The sequence below is a fragment of the Balaenoptera borealis genome, assembly GCF_965194805.1.
Source record: "Balaenoptera borealis genome assembly, chromosome: 14".
Classification (NCBI taxonomy): domain Eukaryota; kingdom Metazoa; phylum Chordata; class Mammalia; order Artiodactyla; family Balaenopteridae; genus Balaenoptera; species Balaenoptera borealis.
The window spans coordinates 89,927,059-89,950,575 of NC_138875.1; the positions used below are offsets into that span (position 1 = coordinate 89,927,059).

The window sequence follows — 23,517 nt, forward strand, 5'->3', positions numbered from 1 at the left end:
AGGAAGGTTCCTCGTGTTTCTACAGGTCACAGGGGTGGCCCCCCCAGTGGATCTGGTGCTGTGGTTGAATGCTTTCAGCAGCAGCACAAACCGACCTGCCCCTTGTACATCCCCAAGTTACCCTGGGACACAGACGCTGGTCCCTGAGGGCAGTCTTTTTTTTTTTAACATCTTTCTCGGAGTATAATTGCTTTACAATGGTGTGTTAGTTTCCACTTTATAACAAAGTGAATCATCTATACATATACATATATACCCATATCTCCTCCCTCTTGTGAGTCTTTTAATGGTGAAGGGAGCTTATTTTCTGGGCCTTGAAGCTTTGTTTAAAAGGCCACGATGGGGCTTCCCAGGTGGCGCAGTGGTTAAGAATCCGCCTGCCAATGCAGGGGACACGGGTTCGCGCCCTGGTCCAGGAAGATCCCACATGCCGCGGAGCAACTAAGCCCACGAGCCACAACTACTGAAGCCCACGCGCCTAGAGCCCGTGCTCCGCAACAAGAGAAGCCACCACAGTGAGAAGCCTGCGCACCGCAACGAAGAGTAGCCCCCGCTCGCTGCAACTAGAGAAGCCCACGCACAGCAACGAAGACCCAACGCAGCCAAAAAAATAAAATAAATAAATAAATAAATTTATAAAACGCCACAGTGTGGAGGCAGCAGGGGAACAAGTTTCAAATCTTAAAGTGAAAAAATAATGTCGGATTTGGTGAAAGTTCTATGGGAGCAGGGGTGCCCATCAGGGTAGCTAGAGAGCCAGGTCCGGGAACGAGACGGTGGTGGTACCCACCACCTGGGTCTGCCGTCACCAAGCAGGGACCACACTCCGGGTGTAGGAACCCAGCTTAGGAGCAGACAGACGCGCACATGGAGTGATCTGAGCGAAAGAGAGAAAGCCAAAAAAAAAAAAAAAGGAAAAAAGAGAAAGAAAGAGAGAAAGCCATCCCAGGATCAACCCTTCCTCTGGCCAGCTCGCCCAGCCCTGTCGTCAGCCCGCCTCTGATGCCGGAAGCACCACCATTTTTTTTCATCTTTGTTCCTGTTTAAATAAAAAGACTCTTGGGCTGAGAAGGTCACTAAGCCTCATTATGGATTCACACCTCAGTGTGAGTGAGTTTATCAGAGACTTTCCTGTTTGGAAGGAAAAAGGACAGAGGACACAGGGCCTGGCAGGAATAGGGGGCAAGGGGAACTAAAGGGAGAGTTGGCGGTGTAGAAAAAACACATCTTTTTTTTAATCGTGGTAAAATACTCATGACATAAAATTTAACGTCTTAACCATTTTTAAGTGTACAGCTCAGTGACATGAAGTACAGTCACATGGTTGTGCAATCATCACCACCAGAACTTTCTCATCTTCCCAAACTGAAACTCTGTCCCCATTGGACACCAACTCCCCCTCCCCCTCCTCCAGCCCCAGCACCCACCATCCTACTTTCTGTCTCTAGGCATCTGACTGCTCTAGGGACTTGATATAAGTGGAATCCTACAGGATTTGTCCTTCTGTGACGGGCTTTTTTCACTGAGCAAAATGTCCTCAAGGTTCACCCATGTTGCAGCACGTTGTCAGAATTCCCTTCCTTTAAAGGCTGAGTAATAGTCCGTTGTATGTATATACCACTTTTTGTTATCCATTCATTTGTAGATGGACACGGGTGGCTTCCACATTTTGGCTATTGCGAATAATGCTGCTATGAACGGGGGTGGACAAATACTGCTTCTCAATCCTGCTTTTAATTCTTTTGGGTGTATCTCCAGAAGTGGAATTGCTGGTTCTTGGTGTGATTCCATTTTTAATGTGTTAAGGATCTGCAATCCTGTTCTCCGTAGTCCCTGCACCATTTTACATTCCCACCAACACTTGCTATTTTCTGAAAAGCACAACTTTTGGGGGGGAAAAAAAAAAGAAAAAAAAAAAAAGGCCAAACAGGAAGGCAGGAAAGTAAGTGTGAAATCAAGAAAGCTCTAATTTTTATAGTAAACTGAAATATGCTTTGGTAAATCTGTGAAATTAGTGACTCCAAACCACCAACCAATCATTAACTAATGTTTACTCTGAGCACCCACTATGTGTCCTGTTATATCAGGTGCTGGGGATACAGGGATGAATACGAAGGCAAAGACCTCTGCTACCTGGGAGGTGACATTCTTACGGGGCGGGGTGGGGGGACAGACACACACATTAGTGAAGACACATGATCGACGAAGTAATAAGAGACACAAGAAGACAAAAGCCAGGTGAAGCCACAGGGTTTAAAGGAGGAGGAGGGAGGGACGCAGAGTGGGAAGCAGGGAAGGTCTGGCTGAGGAGGTGACTCTTAGGCTGACATATGAAGGGCGAGAAGCTGACGGCCACTGGAAAGGAAGGGAGTAGAGCTCTAGGGAGGGAAAGTCACTGCACGCCCAGGCAGGCCTGGTGGTCAGAGGAGCAAAAAGAAGTTCAGGGTGGACAGAACTTCAGGGATCAAAGGTCGAGAGGCAGGTGACAAGGCCGAGCAAGATGGCGGCCATGGGGAAGGGGTGCATTCTTATTTTGGGAGGAAGTTTACTCAGAGGAGCAAACACCGTCTGGTGTGAATCACCAGATCACTCTTGATCCTGCCGGAATATGACTGTAGGATGTCAGGAAGGGTGCTACGCAGGCCACTTCAGCATCTGGGCCAGAGAACATGGCGGCCTGCATTGGTGGGACACAGTGGGCATGTGCTGTTGAGAGTGAGGAAAGGAAGAATCCAGGACCGCTCCCAGCGTCTCGGCCTGAGCAGCTGGGCGACGGCCAGTCACTGGGATGAGAAAACGAGGAGAGGCAATGGTTTGGGGATCGGACATGGGAAGTTTTGTCCTGGCCCCGATGTGACCGAATAGACGTCTAAGTAGGGATACCTAGCAGACAGCAAACGAGACGTTTCCCAAGTGCTTCGTGCAGTGGCCACATGATGAAATATGAGAGGCGGGACCCAGGGTCCCGGCCACCCTCCTTTGGGTGGACTGCAGTGAGTCACCCCTCTTCGCCTTCCCCAGCCCCCCTCCCGGTGACCTGTCAACAGTGGCCGTCGGTTACCTTGTCCAGCTGCCGGGCCCTTGCGGGAAGGCCTGCATGATGGGGTCTCAGGCGATGGTCTCCTTGGGCAGCATCCTTCAGCACATTTTCCTAGAACAAAAGGAAAGGGCATCGTGAGATGAAGCCCCAACTTCCACAGACACGTGGAACACAGTGGTGAAGGGTTCTGATTTGAAATTAGACCTGGGTTGGGTGTGATTCTGCGATTCACAAGACTTGTGGTGTTGGACCGGTTTCTTCTCTTCTTTCCGAGCCATGAGTTTCCTACTCTATAAAACGGGAGGAATGATACTTTACGATGTTACAAGCAGATGATAAAATAATATCTATAAAGCCTGTAGTGAAGTGTCCAGAAGATAATTCACATCCGATACATGGTGTGCTGACCTGCATTACACGTTTGTGTCCTAAAGAGGCAACAGAACTGTCCTCCAACTGGAGTTTATGTCACGCTTTGACCCGCCCCCTTTCCTCACAAACACTGCTCCAAACACATTGCCATAATAAACAATAGGTAAGTGTCTTGCTCCAAAAGAAGATAAACATCTACGAGGACTGTGGATGGCTGGAACACGTGTGGTGGTGGAACTCCCAGGACCCGCCAGACTCTGAGTCCAGAAATGGGCAGAGAGAATTAGGACCCCAATTTTTCTTGCTACGCAGGACTGGAAGTGTCCCACTTGAGGCTAGAGACCTGAGCAAAGGTCACCACCTGACCCGAGACTGAGGTCAAGTCCCCAACCCCCAAAGAAGGCTGCCCAGAGCTCTAGCTCACGTAAGGTAATTCCCTGGAGAGGCAGAGGGACCAGAGCCCCTGGCTCAGTGATGCCACCTGTGCAGGAAGTCTGAGCTACCAGTAATAAAACCTGATTCAAGACTGGGAGCATCCACAGGGTGGGATAGGACTACAAAGAAGTAAGACGGGGCGGGTGGGGATGAGCACAGAAAGAGATAGATTGGGGGTAAAAAATCTCCCATGAAAGGTGAGTCTGAAAATAGAAATTCCAAAACACAGAAGGAAAACTCACACTACTAAAGAGATTTAACAAAATCAGTAACCAGGGTGAATTCACTCCAGAAGAAATAAAAATGACAAAGCAATCTGACAATGACATCAGTGAGCAAGTTGAGGATCCTCGCAAAGATAAAGGAAGGGATGACATCCATTCAAAAAGCATAAGGAAGAAGCAACAGGGACAATTAGTGGCCCACTGTGGAAGGTGACAGCAATGGCCACCAGTAGTCAGGTCTGCAGTTTTCTTGTTTGCTTGAAAACAAGTGTGTTCTCTGTTCACCTCCTAAGTGAGTTACTACCTGGGGAGCACCCATGTCTGAACTGACCTGGGAATCTCCTCTGCAATACTTCGAGAGCTCTGAATTTGGGCTCATTCACACTCAAGTTAGGAAAGGGGCAGGAATCACACGGTTTTGAACACCTCCCACAAGAAGAAAGGCTCCTCCTGGCTGTTTTCAGGTCCCGTATTTCAGTCAAGCCCCCTTCCCCTCGGCCACCGTCATTACGATCCCCTCCTCTCCATGGCATCTCCCAGGTTTCCATGGTGATGAAGCACAAGGAAGCAATCTCCACACGCCTCACCCGTGGGGTCTGGTTCTGGAAAACAATGATCCCCAACCTATGGGAAAGTGCTTCCCTCCTCTGAGATGTCCCCAGCGGCATAAATTCATGGTTGCCTTTCTTAAGTCAAGCAATTACAGTGGAGTCCCCTGCCAGCTCCTTGAAGAACCTGGAGACATTCTGAGACGTCCCACGTGTGAGAACCACCAGCGATCATAGGGGTGGGTGCACTGATCTAGACACCTGACTCCTGACCTTGGAGGGCTTGGATGCCCCAAGGTGACCTACGGTGGCCGTGTCTCAGGGAGTTTCAGGAGAAACTTTAAAGAGGGTCAGAATGTCAGTTCTGAGGTCAAACTGGCTAAATACAAACTCTAGCTCCTCTGTGTGTAAGTCCTGTGACCTCTGGCAGGTTGTCCGACATCTCTACGCTCTCTAAGACGGAAGGATGTAAAAGCGTCTACCCAAGCAGCCTTTGGGAGGATTAAATGAGATGGTTCTCGTAGAGCACCAAGCACTTCCCTGCGCATGATGGCAGCTCAAGCAGGGGTCCCCTTCCCCACTGGAGGCACCACTGTCACTGCTCACACCTTCCGCATTCTGCCATATCCACCCAGTCAGTTCCTACCATCACCTCCCTCGGCACCTCCCCTAGAAAAGTGGATTGCAAGAAGGGAACACCGGGAAGACAAGCAGTGCTGACTCTTTCATCCAGTTTTACGGTGGTTGTAGAAAAGTTACATTCATCTGTTTTATCTATATTCCATCTCAGTGATTCAAGGTCAGCTGCTTAACCTGATAAAATCAATCTTCGCAAGAAAAAAAGCCCAGGATCTAAATCCAGTCCAGGAAGCACCGATCCACAGAGTCACCAGGCAAAAGGGGGGACACGTGGCCATCGCTTCCCCAAATCAGTCCAAGCATGAATCCGCGATTGGGGTACAGCTTACTGTACTGGTTCCCCAACCGAGAGGAGCTAGGAACAGAAAGAAAAGCAAACGCATCACCAGACGAACAGTCCTCCATCCCACAGAAAACTCCTTAGCAGAAGGTAAAGCCCCTCTTACAGTGATGCTGAAAGAACCCATTCAGCAAGCAACACGTCCAGGTAAAAGCCCAAAGAAGGGTGAAGATGCCACTGAAGCCACACAGACTCTGTGATTTCTTTGCCAGATTATAGCATCTCATTTATCCAGACTCGTCGTTTACCCCTGAAAAAGCCCAGAGGTGGGCATGGGGCAGGGGACACATGTGGTCTCGCCCTCAGTGTTGCAGTGACAGCAGACATGGGTCCTCCCGCCCTTTGGAGTAACAGAGCACGGGTGCTCTTCAGGCATGCATGCATCTTGCATCGCTTGGGGGAAAATTCAGAAAAAGCCCAAGGCTCACGCTTCCAGTCCTATTCAGATGCTGAGAAGCAGCAAGACTTACCCTGGAAGCTTTCATCATTGACACCGTGCAGGACCAGAGCTGCCCACCCGGGGAAGCTGTCACCGCTCCAATTAAATCTAGCCCCTCTGGATTAATCAGTGCCACCAAAGCAGGGCTGTCAAGCAAGAGACGGAACGCCTTACGTACTGGTCGCACGCTTGAGACCAGAAGGCCCCCCAAAGATGTGGGCTTTTGGTTGCAACACGACAAAATGAGACTCGCCAACAGGCGCGGGTGCAGAAGCTATGACAATTCACAGGAGAAGGAGGAGGAGGAGGAGGATGGGGCGGACTTAATATAATCTGACACTCCTGCTGAGTAACGAGGTTTCTCACAGCCTGGGGTAAGGCGGCCGGACACACCAGCGCCCAGATCACAGGTGTGCACACACACGTCCCTGCTACAGTGTGATCTGTGCCACGCTGGCTTCCCCTGTGCTGGGGGTTTGACACTGTTGACTACTGACCACATCTGAGGGGCCAGGAATTGAATCTGACAGCCCACGCCCACCGCCTGGAGATGCAACGCCAGTGACTCATGCATCACTAGGACCGTGATAACCAAGAACTCTCCGAACACCAGCTGTACGAAATCACCCTTTAAGCTCCGTCTTCTTGACCTGAAATAACGATCGCTAAGAGAAAAACCAGCCTCTGGGTATCTGTTCACTTCTTCGGAAATGGTCCAGCTTTCCTGTCCTTGGGAGATTCTCAACATCGTGATGGGAGCAAGTTGAGTCTTGGATACTTTACATTTAAAGCCATCCAAGTAAGAGGGTTTAGGATTCACCAAACAGTGGACGCATGAGACAGGGTCTACCCTGTAGGAATCAAAACACACAGTTTGTTGAATCTAGTTGTCTGCAACCACAGATAGAAAAGGGCACAGTCCTTACTTCCACTGTGTAGATGAACATTTGGAGGTGAGGACCAGCTCCCAGAAGGCTGATCAGAGAGTTCTGGTACTGAGTTGAGGACACCTGGCTTCACCAGTTACCCCTGAAACCTGAGTCATGGGAGTGAGTGCAATCTGCCAGTGAGACTAAAGGGAGGACCCAGGACAGAGTGAGAGAAACACAGATATTAAAATGGGCAGAAGAAGAGGCTCCTGCAAAGGGCTGGGCAGGAGTGATGGGAAAAAAAGTGTGTGACGTCCTATAAGCTAAGGAAGCACAAACTTGAGGATGAGGGTCCACAGCATCAAATGCTGCCCAAGCCAGGTGAGGACCATAAGATAGACATGGTCTTAGTGGGTGCGGCATTGAAGACGTCCCCCATGACCTCAAGAGAGGCGCTGAGAGAGAACCCTCCTACACTCTTGATGGGAATGTAAACTGGTGCAGCCACTGTGGAGAACACTGTGGAGGTTCCTCAAAAAACTAAAAATACAGCCACCATATGGTCCAGCGATCCTATTCCTGGGCATATATCCGGAGAAAGCTCTAATTCAAAAAGATACATGCACTCCAGTGTTCATAGCAGCACTATTCACAATAGCCAAGACATGGAAGCAACCTAAATGTCCATCGACAGAGGAATGGATAAAGAAGATGTGGCACATATATACAATGGAATATTACTCAGCCATAAATAGGATGAAATAATGCCATTTGCAGCTACATGGATGGACCTAGAAATGATCATACTAAGTGAAGTAAGTCAGACAGAGAAAGGTAAATATCATATGATAGCACTTATATGCGGACTCTATAAAAAAATGATACAAATGAACGTATTTACAAAACAGAAATAGACTTACAGACATAGAAAACAGACTTATGGTTACCAAAGGGGAAGGGGGGGAGTGATAAATTTGGAATTTGGGATTAGCAGATACACACTACTATATAGGTAAAACAGATAAATAACAAGGATCTACTGTGTGGCACAGGGAACCATACTCAGTATCTTATAATAACCTATAATGGAAAAGAATCTGAAAAAGAATATATAAATATATATGCATAACTGAGTCACTTTGCTGTACACCTGAAACATTGTAGATCAACTCTACTTCAATAAAAAAATTAAAAGTTTTCAAAAAAAATAAAACAAAAATAAAAATACAAAGACAGGTGCTGAGGATGGATTAGCAGAGGTCACCGTATGACAGACGGAAGAGGTCCAGAAACTGAGAGTCGGTAGCTCTTGGAAGAATACTGGGTTGAACAGGAGCAGCGAGACCAAGATGAGCCTCCGAGGGACGTGGGCGGCCGCGGGGAGGCGGAGGAGATGCAGGCTGTGGCAGCAGCAGTGGTAGGTGACAAAACCCAGTGGCTCCACCCTCCTCCTGCAGGTGAGTGGATGTCGGCGGGTGATGGAAACAGGGACACTCGCGGGAAATCCAGTGAAGGCTGCAGGTGGTGACGCTCACGCGAGCAGCAGGCCACACTGGGAAGGAGCGAGGGCAGGAGAGAAGCACAAAGCACTTGGGGGATGAGACCGCGTGAGGGGAGATGAATGCACATTCAATTACGTCGCCGCTGCAATGCACGGAGCTCCTACTCTGAGCCAGAAGCTGACCTAAGCTCGTTGCTTTCTTGTTTTTCTTTTTAAAAGCTCATCCAATTCTCACAACATCTCTGTGAGGTGGACACTACTATCCCCACTTGGTATACGAGGAAACTAAGGCACCAAGGGTTAAGTAACCTGAACAGGTAACCTCCACGTAGCAGGTGGGGCAGCTCCCGAGCATTGGACCACGCTGATCCCTGCACCCCCGTCGCCCCCAATTCTCTTTCTGAAGAGCAAGGTCCTGCAGCTTTCCTGGTCCTGGGAGCTGCCAATGGGCTCAGAAATGCCTCCAGCTGGGAGGAGTGGGTGTCCTGGGAGACCTGGCACAGCGTTCCTCAGGCTGGGGGCTGAAGATACAGTCTTGGGGAGTGGTCTATGAAAAGAAAATTTTGGTATTTTTTATTTCCATGAAATCTAAAAGGAATAAATGTAAGCATATCCCTTGCCTCCTTACCACTCTACTGAATTTCAATGCCTGTGTGTGTGTGTGTGTGTCTGCACTGGCTTGAAGAATTACCATCTTGACTGCCCCAAGATGATGAAAAGATAACAAAGGCTAACGTAAATTGTGCTTTCATACCAAGTGCAAGCCACATGCCTTCACATGTGCTTAAGAATCAAAGATTTTGCAGGAGTTTGAAAGAGATCAACGGTAGGAATGTTGAATCAACTTTCAGGTAGCTGTCACCATCTGCCTAAGTAAAGTTAAGTAAAGGGCACCATCTTTACTTACAGAGGAAAATTCAGTTTAAATAAAATAATATCATCCGACACATTAAATTACAATAAGTTTGAATTTTGAACTTTATTGGCGTCTCTCATTTGTTTCTTTCTAACCTGTTCACTTGTGTCGGCTGTATGGTTTAGAAAAGCTGTAAAAATTTTATAAACCAGTTTTATCACTGTGCACATGTAATTACATTATGAATTATAAATATATAATCATACTATGTTCAAATATAATAAAGACTATGTTGTTATAATGTGCAAGTCTAGTAGAATCATATTGTGTAAGAGTGATATAATTACCAATTATAATAATATATAGTAAAAATTATTAAAGTCAACACTGGGATGTGCTTGATAATATTTTTTCTTTCTGAAAAGTCTTCCTGAGTGGCTCTAGCCTAAAGATATGGGCAGGGAGGATGGAGTACGTGGAGGAGAGAAAGGAAAGGGGAGGAACAGGAGAGCATGGAGTGCCTGGGGTGAGAGAGCCAGAAGGAAAGGGGGAGGAACTTGCTTTGTTCCTGTCCAGGGTCCTGACCATGGCTAAGCCCCACTCCTGCCCCTTGTGGTCAAGGCCCAGGACAGCATCTAAGTCATCACATGCTTTGGAGAAACACTGGGACTCAGAAGACCTGGGTTTGAGACCTAATTCTAACATTTACCAAGTGTGATTCTGGGCAAATTCTTTAACCCTCTGAGCATTCCTGGCAATTTAAATGAGATAATGCACATAAGCACACTTTGCAATCTGTAAAGGGCAATTTGAATGTGAAAGACTGTTATGTAAATAAAGGGACTGCTTCTGTTTTCCTGTAATGCTCTGGGGTTCAGGGCAGGAAGAAAGATATCCAAATCTCTAAGCCCCCGTCTGTATTCAGAAAAACCCATAAATGTGCACTTGGAATACACGTTATTCCTTGACCTGTTTGATATTCAGGCATCGTGCATATGCCAATAATGCAATTACGGAAAAGCACACCGTGCTATTTAAAAGCTATTTTTCTGATATAGGTTAGAGACGAGCTGAAATGGAAAAATATAACACACCAAGCAGGTTGTAATGCTAACCTCATGACCCGGACAAACATTTGTATTTTAAAGAAGGCGTCTCTCAGTGATTGTATTTCATCAGTTTACATGCACTTACTATGTGTGCTTGGTCCTTCTAATGGTTAAAAATAAGCACAGTGAAATTTATGCTTGATTCCCATTGGTCACTATCGTCAGAACACAGGCTGGCCCCAAAGATTGCTCTTCTCTACCAAAAACGGTGGGATTGGACCTAGGAGAGTTACTCGACACGGGATTAACAAGGGTAGGGGAGCAAGGGGCGAGGAAGAGAGGACAGTTAAAACGTAGAAAAGTTGGAGCTCTCCTACGTTGCTGGTGGGGACATAAAACGGTGCAGCCGCTGTGGAAAAGAATTGGATGTTTCCTCGAAAGGGTTAAACAGAATTACCTTATGACCACGTGATTCCACTCTTAAATATATACCCAAAAGAACTGAAAAGAAGGGGTCCAAACAAATCCTTGTACATAAATGTTCACAGCAGCACTATTCACAATGGCCAAAATGTGGAAAAAACTCAGATAGATGTCCATCAGCTGAGGGACACATAAACAAATTGTGGTCTCTCCATTCAATGGCATGTCATTCAGCCATAAAAAGGAATGAAGCATTGACACACACTACAAGGCGAACCTTGAAAACATCAAGCTAAGTGAAAGAAGCCAGACACGAAATGTTACATACTGTGTATATTTGATATGAAATATAAAAAATAGGTAAATCCATAAAGACAGAAAGCACACTTGTGGTTGCCAGCGACGGTGGGAGGGGGGAAGGGGGAGTGATTGCTCACTGGATACGGGGTTTCTCTTTGGGGTGATGGAAATGTTTTAGAACCAGATAGAGGTGGTGGTTGTACAACACTGTGAACGTGCTTAAACGCCACTGAATTGTTTACTATAAAATTGTTAGTTTTATGTTGTATGAATTTAACCTCAATTTTTGAAAATTGTCATCAATCCCTCCAGCAACAGAGCCTGAAGTGCTGTGAGAGAAGAGAGGTTATTCCCCAACCATTTCTCCATAAGCTTTTCCGGTTGGAAGTATCTCCCGCATTGAGACCCACTTGGGACAACTGGTCCCCTAGGTGCAAACAACACTGCATCTGGTCCTCAACCAATAAGCAGCAGTCCCCCCCCCCCAACCCCAGTGCTAGAGGGAAAAGCTGAGACCTGTTAGGTTCACCTCCAATATGGCTCCTGCCAAAGGGACCTTCAGGATCACTTTTTCTATACATGACTTTGGCATAACCTGCTGACTTTGGAACTGAATGCTGGCATACAACGCAACTCTTCCATAGGCTTGTTCAGCATACACAGTGCATAAGAATTTTAAAACCATCTTCCACCTACTCTCCAAAAAGAATTTAAAGATGCCTGTAATAAAATATTTATGCAATAGGGTGGTTAAGAATTAAAAACAGAAAAGAGAGAACAATATATAGAAAAATGTATACCAGGGAATCACATAGAGGATTTTACCCATTGACTGAACATCACATTTGAGCACTGAGCTTGCCAGTTACGAATTGGAAGGACAAGCGATCAGTTAGAAATTTGTTCTTGTAAAGGATGAGCCTCCTAGGATCCTTCCAGAAATAACATGGCGATAAAAAAATATTTGAGTGCCTTTTTAAAAAGTGTTTGCTTTTTCAAGAGAGAGTTTATCAGTAACCATATTGTTACAATATTGTTACAAAATGGCACCACTCCTTCAAGAGCTTCAGCGTCTTACACTCCTGCCAACCTAGGGGCTTTCTTTCCTTCACCACACTCCAAATTCTTGATCATGGAAACTTTGAGTTATACAAGCAAATGGAAACAGTCGTGCTGCAAACTGGCCCAACCAGGCAGAGTCAGGCTGTAACCTTGGGCAAAATGAGTAGCCACTCACTCAGTAGTACCAAGTGTCTCCCCCAAAGACCTATCACTCCAATTGATTAGTGAGTGGATTTGCCTTATGACTCAGAGACCTCCAGGTGTTAGAAAAATACATATTTGAGTTTAGGTCCAAATCTGTCTTCTGTCCACATCGTGGTACATCAAACATCATAGAAAACAGACCAAATTCCTTTTCTACCTGGATGTTTCAGACATATATATTTTTTTGGCCGTGCGGCACGTGAGATGCAGAATCTTAGTTCCCCGACCAGGGATTGAACCTGTGCCCCCTGCAGTGGAAGCGTGGAGTCTTAACCACTGGACCGCCGGGGAAGTCCCTGGATGTTTCAGGTATTTTTAAGTTAACTTTTTGTTTTGTTTTGTTTTGTTTTTATTGAGTTATAATTAACATGCAATATTATATTAGTTTCAGATGGATGGCATAGTGATTTGATATTTTTATACATAATGAAATAATCACTGCAATAGGACGAGTTACCATCGTCACCATACAAAGTTCTCACAGTATTACTGACTATTCCCTATGTGTACATTACATCCTTGTGACATATTTCTTTTATACTGGATGTTTGTACCTCTTAATCTCCCTCACCTACTTCATCTGACCCCCAAACCACCTCCCTTCTGGCAACCACCTGTTTGTTCTCTGTATCTATGAGTCTGTTTCTGTTTTGTTTGTTTCATTTGTTTTGTTTTTTAGATTTACATGTAAGTGATATCGTATGGTACTTGTCTTTCCCCGTGTGACTTATTTCACTTAGCGCAATACCCTCCAGGTCCATCCATGTTGCCACAGATGGGAAGGTTTCATTCTTTTTACAGCTGAGTAATATTCCATTGTACATATACCACATCTTCTTTATCCATCCATCTATTGATGGGCACTTCATTAACTTTTTTTTTCTTTATTTAAAAATTTTTTTCTTTATTTAAAAAATTTTTTTCTTTCTTTCTTTCTTTCTTTCTTTCTTTATTTTTTTGGCTGCATCGGATCTTAGCTGCAGCGTGCCGGATATTTGTTGAGGCATGCGGGATCTTTCATTGCGGCATGGGCTCTTCGTTGGGGTGTGCGAGCTTCTCTCTATTTGTGGCGTGCAGACTTTCTCCCTCTAGTTGCGGCCCGCAGGCTCCAGGGCAGGTGGGCTCTGTAGTTGGCGGCACGTGGGCTCTCTCACTGAGGTGCGCGGGCTTGGTAGCTGTGGCGCGAGGGCCTAGCTGCCCCACGGCATGTGGGATCCTAGTTCCCCGACCAGGGGTCTAACCCGTGTCCCCTGCATTGCAAGGCAGATTGTTCACCACTGGACGACCAGGGACGTCCCTCATTAACTTTTTAGATTGAAGTAAAAATCACATACACAAAAGTGCACAAATCATAGACGTACAGCTCTGTTAATTTTTAGAAAGTGCGCACATCAGCACAATCATAGCCAAGATCACAACATAGAACTTTTCAACAGCCCCCCCAAATTTCTCTCCTGTCTCCTCCCAGTCAAGATTCTCCCAAAAGGTAACCACTAAGTGTTTTGCCTCCTTGCTAACTCTATGTAAATAGAATAAAAATAATTGACAGAGGTAGGGGTGTATGTGAGCAAGAGAGAGAGGGAGAGGTGGGGAGGGGAGGAGAAGGGAGGGGGTGGAGACTGGCCTGTGGAGCCTGTGGAGGGAGGTTCTCACCCACAGACATTATTTTTGGTCAAATAAACATCATCCCGTGGTTACTGCCTTCTGAAATGCAGGTGATCCCAGAATAGGTTGACACTTTTAGTCCCTATACTTAATAATGATTGACTCAATTTATCCCCAAATAGAAGCTCAAGAAGGAAAACCAAACTCTTTCTTGATTTTATGAATCCTCCTCTGGGAGCGGTTCCCAGAAGGGCTTGAGAATCCTTTTTAAGCATCAAAAAATTCACCATCGAGGGAACCTTCCTACACTGTTGGTAAGAATGTAAATTGGTACAGTCACTGTGGAAAACGGTATGGTTGTTCCTCAGAAAACTTAAAATAGAGTTGCCATATGATCCAGCCATCCCACTCCTGGGCATATATCCAGACAAAACTATAATTCAAAAAGATACAGGCACCCTAATGTTCACTGCAGCACTATTCACAATAGCCAAGACATGGAAGCAACATGAATGTCCATTGACAGATGAATGGATAAAGAAGACGTGGTACATATACACAATGGAATACTACTCAGCCATAAAAAGGACAAAATAATGCCATTTGCAGCAACGTGGATGGACCTAGAGATTATCATACTAAGTGAAGTAAATCAGAAAGAGAAAGACAAGTACCATATGATATCACTTATATGTGGAATCTAAAATACAACACAAATCAACATACCTACAAAACAAAAACAGACTTACAGGCATAGAGAACAGACTTGTGGTTGCCAAGGCAGTGGGGAGGGGAGGGAAGGACGGAGAGTTTGGGATTAGCAGAGGCAAACTATTATATATACGATGGATATAAAACAAGGTCCTATTGTATAGCACAGGGAACTATATTCGAAATCCTGTGACAAACCCTAATGGAAAAGAATATGAAAAAGAATATATATATAACTGGTTCACTTTGCTGTACAGAACAAATTAACACAACACTGTAAATCAACTATGCTTCAACAAAATTTTTTAAACATTCAAAATCAACACTCCAATTACATGATTGTATCCGGACTTTCATTTATTTGGGGCATTTATGGATTGGCTGACTTTGGCAATAATCTATCCCCCAGCCCACCTCCACTACTGGAGTCCAATATGGTAGCCACCAGACACATCTGGTTGTTTAATTTAAATTTAAGTTCACTAAAATCAAGTAAAATTCCAGTATAGAGCTTAATTACCCTCCTCTTGAGTATGGACTGGACTTAGCAACTTGCTTCCAGAGACCAGAATATGTTTAGAGAAGAACAGCAACTTCACATTGGAGAAACCTGGCCGACACCACCTTAACCAAGATATCAAGGTCAACATCACCAGTGAGAACACCATCATCACGTTGACATCACATGATGTGATGAGAGGAGGGCACTTCATCTCTGTGGTACTTTCTCCAAAAACCTATAACCCTAGTCTAATCATGAGAAACCCCCACACTGGGGATATTCTAAGATTCTGAGAAACTCTCGGAAATCTGAGTAGATTACGGAGGCAGGATGACTAAAGGCCATGTGGGGTCCTGAGTGGAATCCTAGAACAGAACACTGGGACACCACCAAGGCGACCTGTGCCCCTTGTACCTAGACACGATGTCAGCTGTAGGTGCATATTTGCAAATGCTGGAATTGGTCCATGGAATACTCCTGGGCAGATAGGAGAACCACCTGACTTTGCCCCCAAAGTTTGCCTTCTGCCTGTGTAGCTGACATTTCTATGAGTAGATTATCTTCCATGAATCCCATTTTGCCACTGGCAATGCAGGATGGAGGGTGCTGGGCTGGGAAGAAGGTATCAGGTCCAAAGTATGAGGTTAGTGGAGATTCAGAAAAAGCAGATCGAGACTCGACCTTGGAGGGCCCCCAGCTCACCCAATGGCCAGCTGTGCTGCTGTCAGCAAATTACTTAACTTCTCTACTTCTCCCTCCCCTCACCTATAGAAATGAGTATCACAACCCACACCCTCGCAAGGTCATTGGGGAGACTGAAATAAACAGTCCATGTGAAAGATCCTGCTACACATTCGAAAGAAAGCACATGTAAGTTTCTAGTGTCCTCGTGCAGAATTCTCAACCCAGGCTGTACGACATATACAGAGCATCTCAAATTACAAAGGAAAATCTTCTCCTATCACAAATTCCTCAGCCTCGGGGAACACAGGAAGCATCCTGCTTTCTTTTGATGGAGGAAATGAGATTGCCTCTCTTTCTGGCATGGAGATGTCATTAGAGGGTCCACGTCAGTGCTGAGAGCTAAATCCAGATCATTTTTTAAAATTCCCCCTTTTGCTGAGGCTGCACCCAAGGTGAGAGCCTTGCTAGTTTCAAGCATGCTTGCTCTTACTCTGTCTGTCTCTGGATGGGACTGTCAACAGATCTGCTATTTCCATTTTCATTCATGCAGGGTCACTAGACTCCAAGAGCTGACAAAAGCAAAATGTATGCCTGTAGAATCCTTCAATGTGGAGGGAAAAAAGGACTAAAAATTTCTCAGTGTTTTACAAGGGCGATTATTCAAAATGGCAACATATGACTGGATTCGCCCACAATGTTTCATGTGGCCCAAGTTATCGAAATAGTCATCAACATTTTAAAATAGAAAATTTATTATTATTAAAAAATGAAGATTTACACTTTCCGGTGAAAAATCAGAAAATTTGGCAACCTTGGGTCTGCATTTCCACATGGTCACAATTAGCCATAAACCTCAATGCTGTTTTATCTTTGGTCCTAAGTGTCCTTACTCATCCCTGAGCTCCTCAGGTAGCCGCAGCTCAGAGAGGTCAGGTGACTTAAGGAAGCTCACACAGCTGGTCCGTGCCAGAGGCTGAACCTCCATCTGTCCCTTCAGCACCCCTCCTCCACACCTGCCGCCCTCGCAGAAGACCGAGCCCGCGCTCACATTAGTACACGCTGCTGTGAAAGCATCCCCCCCCCCCACCGCGCTGCCTTGCAGCCGGAGTCCACACACTTGAGCTTTTCAACGTCTGAGCACGTTTCCTAAAATAGATTTTACAGGCTTTGCATCAGTAGAGTGAGTCACGAGCGTTACAGGTCCACTGCCGGGCCAGGCAGCCAAGAACTCAACTGACTTCATGTGCTCTCAAGTCAAGGGGGGTGACGAACTTGGCTTCTCCCTCCCATTCTTCTTCTATCCCGTTGCCAGGCGATCATGTTTGGGCGGTGGGGGGGGGTAGGGAACCACGATGTAGTACCAAGTAAGGAGGGAGGGGGCTGGGCAGGGTGAGCCCGAGGGTGATAAAAGGGCAGGACGTGCCTATGGCTCTGCAGACCCTCTGGGGCTGGTCGTCAGTTACTTTCTGTGGCTTCCTAGACCAGACATCAGCAAACCACGGCCCACAAGCCAAATCCAGCTTGCCTCCTGTTTTTGTGAATAAAGTTTTACTGGAACACTGTCATGCTAATTCATTTACAAAATGAATTTTTTTCAGAAGCGATTCAATCATGCAGTGCAGGACATGGTGATCTGTGACTCAGAGACGCTGCCATGTCCGGGGAGAGAGGCCCAGGACACCAGAGGCTCATAAACGGTGAGCAGAATATATATATATATTCTCCCCACAGCTCTATAATGATAGAGATTTTTGTAAATATATACACACTTATTTGCTGTTTGCTTGTTTCCTTCTTATTTCCCTAGGCTGCTGACCCTTAAACAACACAGGCGGTAGGGGCGCCGACCCTCCGTGCCATGGAAAATCCACATGTAACTTGTGGTCGTTCCTCCTCACACGTGGTCCCTCCAAATCCACACGGTTCAAACTCATGTTGTTCAAGGGTCCACTAATTGTACAGCATTCACTGATGCTATGAATATTACATAGGGAGATAAAGAAGGAAACAAATAAAGAGATTTCTAGACAAATGCAATCAGGGCAAGTGGCTCTGAGAAGGGGGCAGCTAAGCAGAGACCGAAAAGCAATGAGGGAGCAAGGTGGACATCACGGGGAAGGACGTCCAGGGCAGAGGTGATGAAACAGAGCAGGACCCTGCGGGGCTCCTGGGCTGGAAGCCTTTCCAACAGCTGCTAATCAGGGAAGGGAGGGGATGCGGAGATGGGGGAGGAGAAGTCAGGACACAATAGTGCAGCCTTGGGGCAGGGTCCTGGTTCTGCCTCAAGGGATACACATGACAATATCTTTGAGCTCTTTTACAGAACTAAAACCCCCAACAAAGGGAAGATGTTAGCATTCTTCATTCCAGAGAAGATCACAGTTTGATAACCCTGAGAAGCTCATCAAGAAACCACCTGAGCCCAGATTAAAGGAACCAGAGAAGCTCACCAGGAGACCCCCTGAGACCAGATTAAAGGAGCGCAGGCCCTGCACACACCCTAATCCTTATCGGCAACCCCGCCCTTGAACCACTGCTATAAAACTCCTCACCAAATTCTCCTGGGTTGGAACACACAGTTTCTGAGGGTCACAAGCCTGCTGTGCCCCCTCTGCCTGGCAAAGCTATAAAGCTATTCTTTTCTACTTCACCCAAAACTCTGTCTCTGAGATTTGATTCCACACGTGTGCAGAAAGGCCAAGTTTTCGGCATCAGTGACAGCAAGTGCAGAGTCCCCAAGAGCAGCACAGGGCCAGAGAACAGAGAACGTGTAGACGGCCAGGCAGCCGGGTGTAGACGACAGCAGGAGGTGGGGGTTTAGTCAAAGGTTGATGGAAAGCCCTGAAGGGCTGAGAGCTGGGGAGCGGCAAGATATAGTACAGGTCTTGGAAGGATCACCTAGAAGAGGAGGAACAGGGAAGAATGGGTTGTGGAGGGATAAGGGAGGGACCAGGCAGACCTGCTGGAGGCTAGTGCAGCTGGCCACAGAGAAGAGGGTGGGTTGGGCTAGGGATGATGAGAGAGGAAGTGACCAGGGGCTGGAGGAGGATGGGTGGGGACCTCAGCATACGCACATGTGTCGTGAAGCAAAGTCTCTAAACTTCAAACCAACTCCATCAATTCTCTACCTGAACCTGACATCAATTTTTATCACAGGGTATCGGCTTAATCCTTTGCTTTTGAAAACACACATAATGATGTTGCAGAAAAAGAAAACAGCAAATAGAATTTGAGAAAAGAGAGTGGTGGCTGAAGAAGAGTTTCTGAACTCCATGGTCTCAAAGAATTACTAAAGAAATAATCCTGTTGTCAGAAAGGATTCACTCTGTATGACAATCATATTCTAAGACCCGCAGTCAGAGGTAGGCGAACACCTGGCACCGGTCCCAGCTAGATACCTGCTCTCCGTAGCTTCCTTGTGACCACAGAGCATAATCTCACTTGACTAATACGATCTGGTCTCAGAAACAATGAGTTTCATCCACTGGGACCCCAGGTTTCCAATGGGACTTTTTAATTGTAAAAGGGAAAAATAGCCTTGCTCTCGTAAGTAGGAGCAAAACTGATTTAAAACGATGCTTTAGAAGAATGGAAAACCATGGTCTGCCTGGCCATTATTCTTCATTGATCCATGAAAACAATGTCCCTGTGGAGCTGGGCACTTGGTGTTTGGACCTTGAGCCGTCACATATCTGGGGGAGGGCGTGGACTAGGGACGCATCATGTCTTCACATGTAAAATGGAGCTGATCCCATCTCTCAGGGTTTTGATGATGAAATGGGAATATGTCTGGCTGTCTTCCTACAGTCTCTGGACCCCATGCTTAGTCTTCAGTGCTCTGCCCTGTGTAACGCTGTAAGGCTCAGGCTGGAAGGCGGAAACCATGCTTTCCAGACTCCCCGGCGGTGGAACTGGCAGGAAGTGGCAGGTGGGAGTAGGATAGGGTCGGGGGAGGGGGAGGGGGAGGGGAGGAGGGAGGGGGAGGAGGGTGGGGAGGGCAGGAGGAGGAGGGAGGGGGAGGAGGGAGGGGGAGGGGAGGAGGGGGAGGGGAGGAGGGGGAGGAGGGAGGGGGAGGGGGAGGAAGGAGGGGGAGGAGGGAGAGGGAGGAGGGAGGGGGAGGAGGGAGGGGGAGGAGGGAGGGGGAGGAGGGAGAGGGAGGGGGAGGGGAGGAGGGAGGGGAGGAGGGAGGGGAGGAGGGAGGGGAGGGCAGGAGGAGGAGGGAGGGGAGGAGGGAGGGGGAGGAGGGAGGGGAGGAGGGAGGGGAGGGCAGGAGGAGGAGGGAGGGGAGGAGGGAGGGGGAGGGGAGGAGGGAGGGGGAGGAGGGAGGGGGAGGGGAGGAGGGAGGGGGAGGGGAGGAGGGAGGGGGAGGAGGGAGGGGGAGGGGGCCCTTTCTGCTTCCTATCTCCAAGTTCCTTCCAGCAACAGCAGCGGCAATTCCAGCATCCTTAACATTCCCAGCTGGGCAACATTCCCTAGAAAATCCGGGCACTGGCTCCACGGCGCCACCCTGGTGGTCCCAGCACAGTAGCAGCCCATGTTCCAGGGGGCCGGATGCTGAGACAGCCCCTCCTCCACTAGGTGGGCTCCTAGTGACCCCACCGCCTTCCTTTTGTCCCCCAGGCTCAGGAGTGCTGGCGGCCTCCTGCAGTCACTCATCTGGGGGTTAACTCAGCTCTCCTTTTCGGTTCTTCTAGCTTTGCAACATTGTATCATAAATACCCTGTATGAAAGCTCCTGTATGGAGGCTTAGAGGCACCTGCTAGTCAGGCGGCAGCAGCAGCAGGGGAAACCCAGCACATCATTTGGTCGGGCCCAGGAGGCACAGCCGCTCCTCTGGAATATTAGCACAGCACCCCTAACAAAGCACCGTCAACTGGGTGGCTTAAAACAACAGAAATGTATTCTCTCACAGCTCTGGACGCCGCAAGTCCAGAAGCAAGGTGTCGGCAGGACCACACTCCCTCTGAAGGCTCCAGGGAAGAATCTTCCCTGCCTCTTCCAGCCCCCAGTGGCAATCCTTGGCTTAGAGCTGGTTCCCTCTCTGCCTCGATTGTCACGCCGTGTTTTCTCCTGTGTATCTCTGTGTCTCTTTAATAAGGACACAGTGATTGGATTAGGGCCCACCCTGATCTAGTATGACCTCATCGTAACTAATTACATCGGCAAAGACCCTAGTTCCAGATATGTAACGTCCTATTCACAGGTTCTGGTGGACATGAATTTTTGAGGACACCATTCAAACCAGTATACATGGCCAAAAGACGTCAGGCAGCCTGGCCAGGGAAGGTCCTTGCTGCCAGCATGTGCATCAAAGCACTGCCCCACAGGCACCAGACGAATCACACACACCAAAATAGAAAAGGCTCCGACCAATCAATCTGTGCTGGGAACCAGCCAGCAGAAGCAGGCCAGGACCCACGTGCTAAACCTATAGAGAAAGTGGTGTCCGCTTCATCACTTTCCTGTGTCTGAAATCTTCAGAGCGGTTTCCGGCCCCGAATGATACAAGGTATGTGAAAGCATTCTGACCATGATAAAGTATGACACACACACACAGGGATGTTACCATTTGATTTAGATAAGTTCCACATGTTTCCAAATGAAGAAATTATTTTCTTTGAAGACCTGTAGATATTAAGCTAGAGAGCAGAGGCATTGAATATACATTTTAACATATATAAATATATAATATATTATATTTTTGTATATTATATACCATTTTTCTTTTGAAAATAATAACTTCATTACAAAGGATTTATGAAATCTAGAAACTACAGAAAAGAAAAATCAGCTGTATTTTCAGTGGTATTGGAGATACCACTCTTCACATTATGTCGTACGTACTGTCAGCATTTTTTCTCTCAGATATCTAAATATTCGTATCTTTTTTTTTTTTTTACAAAGTTAAGACCATATTGCATGCATTGTTTCAAAACTTCGAATGTTACAAGTATTTCCATAGGTCATAAAATAGTCTCCTAAAACATAATTTGTCATATCTGCAGCCTACATAAGGCTGGCTCTGCCTGCTGGTTCCATGGTCTGGAAGGGTGACAGCAGAGAGAGAACAATGGTCTGGCCAAAAAGGGCCCCTGGATCTCAGAGTCATGACACTGGCAGTGACCCAACTGTGATCTAGTGCATCATGTTCTAGCTCCTGAATGTGTATGTGTCTTGGGAACATATTTTGCGGGAAGTGTGTTTGGCAGGATAGGATTCTTGGGACTAAATTTTACCTATTAAACATTATCTTCCAACTGTTTCATTTGTAAATTTTAAAGAAAAACAGGACTGCAAGGTCCTTCAAGGCAAAACTTCTCTTAGAGACTCTGGGACCTAAAAGAATGGTGAGCACACGAGACGCCAGTATGTATCCGAATCACATCCGATCTTTGCTGTCTGGGGCGGTGGCCTCTAGTGGCCCACGGCTATTGAGCATTGGATGAGGCTGGTCCCTTCTGAGATGTGCTCTGAGCTTAAAGTACATCCAGATTTCCAAGACTTAATACTGAACAAAATGTAAAATAAAGTATTCACTGTTCTATATTGATTTCATATGGAAGTGATACTACTGAAATATGTTGGGTTAAATAAAAATATATTATTCAGATTCATTTCACCTGTTTCTTTTTACTTTCCATAATGTGGTGACTAGAAAACGTAAAATTATATTTGTGCCTCATATTCGAGGCTCCTGTGTATTCCTATTAGACAGACAGGATAGGAGAATGTCAGGGGAACAAGCCCGATTCAGAATAAGTGTCAAATATCGCATCAGTGGCAGAAAAGGGACGTATCATACTAAAGCCCCTCCGAAAAAGCCTTCTATTAAGCTAACGAGCCCCTATCTCTGTATCAGCAATGAATGTCACCTTATCACCAGGGTAGGCATGTCAGAACATAGATGTTTTAATTCCTTTCTACAGGTGTTAAAATGTGATGTCCTGTGCCATCATCCTTCTTCTCTAGTTTATGATATTGTGAAAAAACAAAAAGCCACAGAATTTGGGATTCATCAAAAAGGACTTAGTCCAGTTCTCAGCACAGTGTCTTGCTTGGAAGAAGAAAATTTCACCAAGCTTGTGTAAAGAAATAAATAAGCAGCACAGAAGCAGGACGGCTTTGGTATGACACCTTCTCCTGGAATAGAGTCTAGCTCCCTCCCAGGACATCCCTGAGTGCTTGTAGAAATCACTCCTTGTTTCTTTCCATCGACTTTCTTTCTTCAGCCGAAGATTAAGAAACCATGAGCATCTTTTTATTTTGCCTCAAAGGCAGCCTCGTTTGAGAGCAAAGCTGAGTTGACTACGTCTATGATAATGCTGGTAAACTGCAGCCCAGTGGCGGAATAAGGCCTGTGGATCACTTGGTCCGCACAGCATTTTTTATTTGTTTGTTTGTTTGTTTTGTTTGTCTTTTAAAAAAAATTTTACTGGAGTAGAGTTGATGTACAATGTTGTGTTAGTTTCTGTTGTACAGCGAAGTGAATCAGTTATACATATACATATATCCACTCTTGTTTTAGATTCTTCCCCCATATAGGTCATTACAGAGTATTGAGTACAATTCCCTGTGCTATACATTAGGTCCTTATTAGTTATCTATTTTATATATAGTAGTGTGTATATGTCAGTCCCAGTTTCCCAGTTAATCCCTCCCCCCTCCCTTGTTATTTGCCAATCCTTCACAAATCAAAACAATTCACATGAAAAAT

General features: G+C 46.4%; 1 protein-coding gene across 15 annotated transcripts in view; it reads right to left on the reverse strand.

Moving 5' to 3' along the window:
• Positions 1-23,517, reverse strand: part of RIMBP2 (RIMS binding protein 2) — a 338,608-nt gene that overhangs the window by 119,751 nt on the left and 195,340 nt on the right. For all 15 annotated transcript variants that reach the window (XM_082353202.1, XM_082353201.1, XM_082353199.1 and 12 more), the window contains one exon: positions 3,062-3,151. In XM_082353202.1, the coding sequence (XP_082209328.1) occupies positions 3,062-3,151 (90 nt within the window). The remainder of the gene's footprint in view (positions 1-3,061; positions 3,152-23,517) is intronic.